The sequence below is a fragment of the Pollicipes pollicipes genome, unplaced genomic scaffold, assembly GCF_011947565.3.
Source record: "Pollicipes pollicipes isolate AB1234 unplaced genomic scaffold, Ppol_2.1 Scaffold_4740;HRSCAF=5597_pilon_pilon_pilon, whole genome shotgun sequence".
Classification (NCBI taxonomy): Eukaryota; Metazoa; Arthropoda; class Thecostraca; order Pollicipedomorpha; family Pollicipedidae; genus Pollicipes; species Pollicipes pollicipes.
The window spans coordinates 3,997,362-4,007,612 of record NW_023596545.1 but is presented as its reverse complement, the minus strand read 5'-3'; the positions used below and the strand labels follow the sequence as shown (position 1 = coordinate 4,007,612).

The 10,251-nt window shown below is 60.9% G+C and overlaps 1 protein-coding gene across 1 annotated transcript in view; it reads right to left on the bottom strand.

Moving 5' to 3' along the window:
- Window positions 1–1,825: 1,825 nt before the first annotated feature.
- LOC119098906 (dedicator of cytokinesis protein 1) overlaps window positions 1,826–10,251 on the bottom strand; it is a gene marked incomplete at its 3' end in the record, with an annotated part of 30,653 nt that continues 22,227 nt past the window's right edge. Inside the window, 8 exon segments of the mRNA XM_037221950.1 lie at window positions 1,826–1,949; window positions 2,782–2,873; window positions 3,372–3,507; window positions 4,381–4,581; window positions 5,058–5,198; window positions 5,848–5,958; window positions 8,273–8,386; window positions 9,781–9,909. Of these exon segments, the coding sequence (XP_037077845.1) occupies window positions 1,826–1,949; window positions 2,782–2,873; window positions 3,372–3,507; window positions 4,381–4,581; window positions 5,058–5,198; window positions 5,848–5,958; window positions 8,273–8,386; window positions 9,781–9,909 (1,048 nt within the window).

Here is a 10,251-nt window from a genome sequence, read left to right as displayed (position 1 = left end):
ACGTAGCAGCACCTGAATGTATTAAAAACAGTCCGAACATTCCTCAGCCAGTTCACCATGAAAACCCTCAGCTGAACACCCGGTGCGCCTCTGCTACATCCGCAGTCGTATTATGTCCTTGCCAGAACCCCAGCGCCCTCCGCCCGTTGTCACGCTCAGCTCCTGCCAGAACCCCAGCGTCCTCCGCCCGTTGTCACGTTCAGCTCCTGCCAGGACCCCGGCGTCCTCCGCCCGTCGTCACGTTCCGCTCCTGCCAGGACCCCGGCGTCCTCCGCCCGTCGTCACGTTCAGCTCCCGCCAGGACCCCAGCGTCCTCCGCTCCTCCCAGGACACCGGCATCCTCCGCCCGTCGTCACGTTAAGTTCCTACCAGGACCCCAGCGTCCTCCGCCCGTCGTCACGTTCAGCTCCTGCCAGGACCCCAGCGTCCTCCACCCGTAGTCACGTTCAGCTCCTGCCAGGACCCCAGCGTCCTCCACCCGTAGTCACGTTCAGCTCCTGCCAGGACCCCAGCGTCCTCCGCTCCTGCCAGGACCCCGGCGCCCTCCGCCCGTCGTCACGTTCAGCTCCTGCCAGGACCCCAGCGTCCTCCGCCCGTCGTCACGTTCAGCTCCTGCCAGGACCCCAGCGTCCTCCGCTCCTGCCAGGACCCCAGCGTCCTCCGCCCGTCGTCACGTTCAGCTCCTCCCAGAGCGCCAGCGGAGAGGCCTGGCCGTGTCTACCGTGACCACAGAGCCGCGCGGACCGAGCGCCGCGGGCCAGCCCTGATGGAGGCCACCCGAGCAATACGACATGATTCGATTGTGCCGATTGCTGTTTATCTTATCTGGAGTAGGAGGGGGACACCTGGCCGGGGCCGGCGGAGGATCCGATCGGGAGAGGGGGGGGGGGGGGGGCTTCGGCAGGCGAAGCCGTGCCAGTTGACCACAGCAGTCTGGTCGGCGAGCGGACGGCCCCCGTCCCTGGCGACAGCCGCCAGCCCCGCGACGCGCACTACCCAGAAACCGGAATAACTGAGCTGCTCAACTTAGCGAACGATCAAAGTGAATATGCATACCTTTGTGTTTGAACAGCCATTTCAGCTGTAAGACAACACCATGGTAAAACGTGCGCGACTCAGATTTTTACCGATGGGTACAGCTTGTAGGCTATCTTTGCTATAGCCACATACATTTGCATAGCATCCGTGCCATGTTTGCACAGCTCCCAAAATAGCTGGAATACTAACATATATCACACAGAATGTTCTTCACTAATGCACTGAAGAACTTACGTTAAATGTCACACAGCATGCAATTATGACAGCCAGAGCTGGGGTCAGGACACGCTCCCAAGTAAACGCCACGGACTGGCCAGCAACAGCGTCCCAGCTTCCAACGTTCGGAAGCTTACGTCACGACCAAAGCAACTGCGTTTGGACGCAAGACGCGCAGTCGCGGACGAACGCGAGCCGGGACCTGCTGCGCCACATTCCGCCCATCCCGGCTGGAGGCGGTCGTGCCGCAGCCGGGCGCCCGACGGTGACGCAGCCGGCGGCGGACGTCCGACAACCGAACACCCGGCTCGGCGGCGCGGCCGCCGCCGGATCCGCAGCCCTGCCCGTCCTGTCCCAGCCGACGCCGCCCTCGACGAGGGCCTCCGTAGGCGCCATCCGCACGCTCTCAGTCATCCCATCCGCTCGCGAGTCCCGAACGGATCGGACACGCCGCCGACGCCGCCTGCAGGTGCCGTGTGCCGGCACCGCACCAGCCGGCACCGCACCAGCCGGCCTGTGAGCCCGTCAGCGGGCGGCGGGACGGCGGCGGTCGGTGCGGCGGCGCACTCACCCGGCAGTTTGGACGCCGTGCGCATCACGGTCCGCTCCAGCCACAGACTGGCGAACGGGTTGTCCGGGTCCTTGGGCGTTCTCCGGATCGGTCGCGAGTACACGAATCTGTCCACGTCGTTTATCTGGGGAAGGGCGGGGGTGGGGGGGGGGGGGGGGGGGGGGGGCGGGCGTCAGAGTTGGGGTGGCGATCACAACTGGCCAATGACAGTGACCTGGAGCAAACACACCGTCCGATTACACTGCGTTTTAGTGGGAGGGTTGATGTGCAGCAATAACACCGCAAGTAATTTCCACCCACGAACAATGACACCACACATCACGGATCGCCGTGAGCGAGTCCGCCCAGCCCTCGGGAGCGCGCGGCGTTGTTCGGCGAGCTCGATGTTCAGTTCAGCTTCCTAGCGGCTGGTTAGTGTTAACGGAAACATCCCTCACGAGCCTGTGGAGCAGCACACAAGCCACTATAAGGAGAGACAGGGAACCACCTGCTTCCTATCAATTGGTGCGCCCGGAGCCCTGCCACCAGACTTTGACTCAGCAGACCTTGTTGGGGACCAAGCCGTAAACGATGGCCAAATATTTACACTACGCTTCTTCTCCTGCGTGAAAAAAGATGGATTATACACACAGACAACGCCACTGAAGTCGCCCATTTTGTTGCAAACAAAATTATACGGACTATGATGAGGCTGGGGCGGCTCAGTTAGCTCTCACGCGAGTCCCACACGGACACATGCTAGGTACGCACGGCTTTGAAGTCGGGGGAACTAATGGCCTGTCCGACGACTGAGCCTCTTATGGCGGACAATCCGCACAGCACACGAGCGTGACTGACGCCCATCTGGAGCCGCGCCGCAGCCGCGCCGGGTTCGCTAACCCGGCGGTCACCGGCCACCAGGCTGGCGCCGCAGCTGGCAAGCGGGGGGCGGCGCTGGTACTCGGGGTGGTACGTACCCGGTAGTACTGCAGGATCTTCTCGGTGACCGGCTTGCCCGAGAAGCGCTTGTTGCTCTCCATGTCAGGGTCGACGCTGTTGATCTGCAAGTCTGGCGCCAGCGCGGTCAAGGCTTTCAACAGCACGCGGGCCGCGCACCGCCCGCCGGAGAAGGCGGGCGGAGCCGGCTCTCGACCCAGCGGGCCCCGGACAGCTGACTCGTCACAACAGCCACGGCAGGCCCCAGCTGCCTTACCGCAGCCGAGGCAGTCGCACCAGCCAGCCGCCAGTCACCACACCACAGACGAATGCCCCCGGCGAGTATCAGCAGACAGCAGGCGAGACGGAAAGAAGAAAGCGGACAGAAAACGACGGGAAGCTCACGCAGGGGCACGCCGAAAGTCCATACCACGGCACAGGTCACCAGCAAGGCTCTGCTGCGCAAAAATCGTCCGTTCGATAGCGCAAACCACAGCCGGACGCCCCCTTCCATCCCCCAGTAGCCGGCCACTGGTCTGGCCGTCTGGAGCCCGGCAGACGCTGCGCCCCGCCCAGCGCGCTCCCCAGCTCGGGCCGGGCCCCGGCCGGCCTCGGCGGCCTGCGAGGATACACTGCTGCAGCGACTCGGTGGTCTCGGGCCCCGGCGGAGCCAGGCTCGCCATCAGCTCCGCCTTGGGGAACAGGCACTGGATCCGGGCGCTGAAGTCTGTCAGGCGCTCGTACTCGCGGCCCCGGTACACGAACACCTGCGGCACAGGCCAGGCCAGGCCAGGTCAGGTCAGGTCAGGTCAGATCAGGCCGGGTCAACTGGCGAGGGACCACACTGTAGCGCGGTGCGGCGCCGCGTCACCGCGCCCGCACCAGCCCACCGTGCGCAGGCTGGCGTCGATCTCGACACACTGCGACATGGGGCCGACAATCTCCCCAATCGCGCGACCAGGCGCGACACGAACTTGAACCAAGATCCGGGTTACGTGTTCATTCGCCGCCCGGAGCTGCCGCAGGGTGACAACGCAGCTGGCAAATTAAGGGCACGAAAGGCAATCACATGGTTTCGCGATGGCCGTGCAGCTGGCCGGCGCGGCTCTACCGGTGTTCGGTCGCCACGCTGATGAGGTTATCACCTGACCGGCGGGAGGCGCTCACAAAAACCAGATCATATTTCCGAGGCTGTCTCGTTAGTTTAGTCTGAGCCTGCCACGGACAAGATCAATTTGCAGAAAAACAGAGTGGGGGAAGAGAGTGCGCAGAAGGAGGGAGAGAGGGGAAGGAATGAAGGAATGAAGGAAGGAAGGAAGGAAGCATGGAGAGCGAGAGGGAATGGAAGGAGAAAGGAACGGACGGAGGAAAGATCGGACGGAGGAAGGAACGTTGGGACAAACGGAGGGCGAAACGGACGGAGGAACGGAGGGAGGAACGGACGGAGGAACGGACGGAGGAACGGACGGAGGAACGGACGGAGGAACTGAGGGAGGAATGGAAGGAGGAACGAAGGGAGGAAGGAACGGAGGGAAGGAGGCGATGGAGGGAAGGAAGGAGAAAACGAGGACGGAGAAAGAGAGAAATGGGGGCAGGACAGACACCTACAGAAGCGCTGGGTGGACACGGCCGCCTGTCACCTTGTTCTGCAGAAAGGCCGGGAATCCCCGACCGCAGAAGGCGACGCGGAAGTACCCGGGCATCGGCCGAATCTCGTGCAGGATCTTGTCGTAGAGCCGCGACATGCGCTTCAGCAGCTCGCTCAGCTGTTGGTAGTCGAATGTTTGCTCCTCGTACTGGCGCACCAGCTCCTTGCACAGCTCCAGCGCCGCCTCCCACAGCTGCACACAGTGCGCACACGGTCACGGCGCCGGACGCCGAGCGCCGAATAGCGGGGCGTGGCGCCCACTGCCGCGAAGCCACGCGTGGCGCGTAACACGCCGGCCCGACACGCATGGTCTCAGCTCTGAACGGCCGCAGGCTGGCGCCCGCCCCTACTTTGTGTGGCCAGGCGCTCTGATCGCCTCGATTGGAGCGTGGCGTTGCCGCTACGGTCCGGCAAAGCATCGACGCAGAGACTTACTCCGACGTGTGAAGGCGTGTTCAGGAGTGCGGTGGTTCTCAGAACATTGTGTCAACAACCATCTAGCTCAACACGTGTAGCCAGCTTCCACTACGACCGGGCTTCTGGCAAAACCCGCCAAGAATCAGACACACATACGTTTCGCTCCGTCCTCTATGAGCCCCCCCCCCCCCCCGAAAAAAACTGTGTAGGGAGCCACCAAAACAGCCGAGGTTGCCGGCGCCGGCAGCTCACGTTTCCCTTGTCGAAGTACATGATGATGTCGTAGTAGAGCGCCTCCTTCATGGCGCGGTGCGTCTCCAGGTGTGCGTAGGTGCGGTGGCGCAGCAGCGAGGGCAGCGGCTCGTCCGACCACTGCAGCGCCTTGGCGTGTAGCTGCCGACACGCCACACACAAGTGCGGTCAGGGCGCCGCCGGCGGGGCAGCGCCAGGGTCGGGTCGGCCGTCGCGCAGTACAGCCGGCCCGGCCGTGTCAGGTCGGCGCCAGGGCGGCCGGCGCACGGCAGCAGCGGCCTGCGCAGTGCGACTGTCGGAGCGACTCGCCACAGCCATACCGCCGCCATCCTGGCGCCAGTCAGTGGCACGCCGGCGGGATCGGAGCGGCGCCGGCCTCCCCCGTGACGGCCAACAGTTCAGCGCCCGAGGCGGCACACGTCGGCCGGTCAGCTCGGCCGCTGTGTGCGTTGAGACGACACGGCAGCTTAATTCACGGCGGACGTACGGGCAGTGGCCTCACCACCATCTGCGATGCGAGCAGGAATGGCTTTCGGTGGGGGCGTGCGGCCTGTCAGCAGTCGGGTGAGACTCCTGCCCACCGTCGCCGCAGGGACGGGCCATAAACTGAACGACGGGAGCTTAGAAAGACGCACCTCACCCCACTTCAAGAGGCAGCTGAGCTTGTCCTCGACAGGCGGCAGCCCAGCCCACCTCCAACGTCAGCGCGGCCTACGTTCAGTAAGCCGGAATCTCAGCACACCATCCGCGTGAGCAGTGAGTATGGTCGCGGCGCGGGCGCGGAGCCTACCTTCAGCGTGAAGCCGGCCTCGATGAATTTGTCGGCGGCCAGGTGCAGCGTGCACAGCTTGTGCAGGTAGCGAATGTACATCTCCTGGCAGCCGATCTCGCTGTAGAAGTGCTGTAACAGGCGAGCCGCGTGACCGCGCGTGGATTGGAGCAGAGCAGCGCGTTTGGGCGACCAGCGCCTACCTCCAATAACGACCGCGAACACGATTCAATCCACAGAAGCCCTGACCAGTGGCCAAGAAAGACGGCGGTCTCGCCGATAATCTCACTGTCCTCAGACGCCACGTGCGCCGCGCCCCAGCGCGATCAGCCTACGGGACACGGCACCGCAGGCAGGCAGCGTGCCGGCCGGTGGACAAGCCAGTCATCGCGGTGCACGCTCACGGGCTTCAGCCAACACCGGGACCCGATCCGCCCCCACCCCAGCGGTCCCGGCTGTCTGCCTCCGGTCCCACTGTCCCGGACCTGATCACGTATGGCTGGTGCAGGCAGTGCATCGATATGCACCGCCACGTGGTGTACTCCGCGCCCGTTTCCACACGAGGTGTATTTCGGCAACCACTGTGCTGTAAAAGATCGCTGACGGTTTTGTAGTGTTTTCCAGGCGTCACTTAAATGACAGTCCCGTTACGCGGACACGTGACAGATCCGCAGGTGGGAAGGGCAAGAAAATTATTTCAACTGAGAAAATGCGTCATCGTAACTAAATTGTGCCGTGAAAAAGCGATCCCATCAACATAATGTCTGTCCTTTTGTCGAGCGGGGGCGACATCGGACTTAGCAATATTCTCCCAGGTTACGCAGTTTGATGTTACGTTCGCCGCGATGCAGTGACCAGACACACTTGGGTCCCCGCTCCTCTACATCGTGTCTCAATGGTACAAAAGGTGTCCATTCTAACGACCAAATTGTAAAATAAAGAATTCCTCTAAAGGATGATACATAAAATGCACTGACTTACGATCATGGAGCAATTATCCGTGGCTGTCGTTCACAACAGCACGTGCTCTACTCTACTAACCGTTAAACGCACGTAATGTTTCGGTGCGCCTCTTGGTCTCTTGGGCCATGCAAGCATATACGTTCCACGGTACCCGCATCTGGCAGTACTGATCGCTCGCTTGAGTAGGGATGATGTCCACGGGCCCTTCGCATACACCAGTACTCTTGGGAGTATCGCTGATGGATACAGATCCAGGGGTTCGAGGTCGGGTTGCGCGCCGGGCGGGCAAGGTTAGAAAAAAGGGTCCGATGTACAACACAGGCGGCTTGGCTTTCTGTTTTTATACTTGACCGTCCCATGTGATAGATTGTATTATGTCCACAAAATAGCCTGCGTTTAGCTTTAATATGAATGCAAAGTAATTACAATCGCTTGGATATCCATAGCACATCTTCATTTCAAATGCATCATTTTGACGACTCGCATTTAGCACCACGTGTTAACAGGGCTGCATTCCTGGCAATATTAACAGAGCTGTGAACGCAGCAGACGCGGGCTACCGGGCGTCTGTGCAGCCGATCGGGACTGCCGATTGGTCGGCGGTGCTGCGCCCTGCTAATGGAAACCGCTTATGGCAAACCAGGCGCCATGGGATTTCGTGATGGCTACACCAGCACAGCACCAGATATTTGGTACCGGTCTTATAAAACGGTCTTAGTATTGGTGCATATCACCGTCGTTCTAACTCGGGTGTCCCCCTCACCGGACTTAACAGTTTTATTACATCGCATTTCCGTTTGATGACAAGCTCCAAGTAGCTCTTCAAAGCGACTTGTGCACACCCTGAGCATGACTGCACCAACGGCGTCCGCATCAAACCGTGGGCGAACACCCTGAGTCTCACTGCACCAGCAGCGTCCGCATCAAACCGTGGGTCAACACCATGGGCCTCACTGTAGCAGCAGCGTCCGCATCAAACCGTGGGCGCACGCTCTGAGCCTCACTGCGCCAGCAGCGTCCGCATCAAACCGTGGGTCAACACCGTGAGCCTCACTGCACCAGCAGCGTCCGCATCAAACTGTGGGCGCACGCCTCACTGCGCCAGCAGCGTCCGCATCAAACCGTGGGCGCACGCTCTGAGCCTCACTGCACCAGCAGCGTCCGCATCAAACCGTGGGCGCACGCCCCGCGCCTCATTGCACCAGCAGCGTCCGCATCAAACCGTGGGCGCACGCCCCGCGCCTCACTGCACCAGCAGCGTCCGCATCAAACCGTGGGCGCACGCCCTCATAGAGTGCAGCGTAACAGATGGCACGTCAATTGTGAAAGCCAGGCCCGCCGGTGTAGCTGCTCTCACTGCCGGATGTTGGCTAACATCGCCGGCTGACGGCTATAGCAGCCGCAGGCCAGCGGCCGCCCGAGTACGGCCGTGTCAACGTCAGGCGGCTGTCCCGGCCCGGCTGGCCCAGCCCGGCCCACTCACCAGCAGGATGACAGTGCAGCTCATCTTGTTCTCTTCGTTCTCGTCGCGCATGATGGAGCGGTACTCCAGCAGGCGCTCCATCAGCCGCGTCACCATGTTCACGAACCGCACACCCTGCCGGTTAGCAACGGGGCCGATGTAGGCGGGGCCGGTGTGAGCAGGGCCGGCGTGAAAGGGACCGGTGTGGGCGGCGACGGTGTGGGCGGGGCCAATGTAGGCGGGGCCGGTGTGAGCAGGACCGGTGTGGGCGGGGACGGTGTGGGCGGGGACGGTGTGAGCAGGACCGGTGTGGGCGGGACCGGTGTGAGCAGGGCCGGCGTGAACGGGACAGGTGTGGGCGGGGACAGTGTGAGCAGGACCGGTGTGGGCGGGGACGGTGCGGGCGGGGCCGGTGTGAGCAGGGCCGGCGTGAACGGGACAGGCGTGGGCGGGACCGGTGTGAGCGCACCGGCGTAAGGAGGACCGGTGAGCCCGCTGGAGGTCCGAATCATGACCGATATCAGCCATCAGATGACCTCCATCCCGACCCACGTGAACCACACGCCTCAGTTCAGCACAGCACTCTCCACACGCACCCGAATGTACCCAGAGGAGTCGCATCACCGCCGAGGCTCATGTAAAACGAGGACTGGCAACAAGAAAATGAAACATGAGAAGAAGAAAAAAGTCAGCCAAGGTGCCGTGAATAATGCTCCACGAATTAGCATCTCCCATCCAACCAAAAACGGCAAGCTGGGCAAAATCAAATCGCAACCAGGCTGTCACGGCTTTTACGAAAGTGCGGGATGATCTTCACAGATTGTGTCATGGATGCCTAGCAAACAACTCATGAAAGTCGGTGCCATTCTTGACGCAAGAGGGATGGGCTGTATGGCTTGTGTAGCGACCTAACACAGCAGAAGCTTGCAGGGAATGTTTTACCTTCGCATATGGCTTTGAACTTAAGCAGCCAGACTGTGGCAAACAAACACATATTGGCAAACGTCCTATTGAAATATTATTAAAGCACAACCGCTCCGGTTAATGAGCTGCATTGCAATCAGCCCATCAGCTTACTCCAAACTGACATATGACTGCCAGTCACGCGACCAGTAATGACAGCAGCGAAGGCCGGAGGCCCCTGACAGTAGGTGATCGGACGGATGTGGTGCCGTTGCGTAACGTGACATAGAGTCCGAATCTTTTCTGTCACAAGCTATGCTGCTTCCAGAATATGGTAACTACGGTGGATGGCACGACACCGCACACTGAACACTGTTTAATTGTCTCGCCTTTTTCGGTAGCCTTACGGGCGGGATATCTATCCAAGATTTTGCAGATATTCACCACGAAAAAGATGCTCGTTCAGCCGAGATTAGACTACTCTGGAGCAGCGTTGGCAGCCGGCCCTCCAAAGCGGGCCAGGGATGGACTGACGTGGCACGGCACGGCACGGCACGGCACGGCACGGCACGGCACGGCTGGAGCGGAGCTCGGCGGCCGGATGGCGCGGCGCGCCGCGTCCTCACCTGCTCTCGCATGGAGCTGTGGTGCTCGCACAGGTCCAACATCTTCTTGCGGAACACCTCCAAGTAGTAGCCGTCGCCGCGACCGCCCTCCACCAGGTGGTCCAGCTTGTTGATCATCTCACACTCAAACTGGTGGCGACGGCGGGCACCCGTCAGGCCAGGAAACACGGGACACCGCGACCGAACCGCATGTGGGGCCGGCCATCATCTACAGTGGCATGACCTACTGTCGTGACTGACTGGCAGACACGTGACTGCAGTCCATAAAACAGACTCCAGCATCCTGTAATCGTGGAGGTCCTGGATATATGTACATATGTATATGCATATATATATATATATATATATATATATATATATATATATATATATACATATATAAATCCCCGTATGCCGTTCAAACCATAGAGCTACTGGATCCACTGTTGAGGCGCCTGTACATGGCTGTAACCCGTGTAGTGTGTCACTATG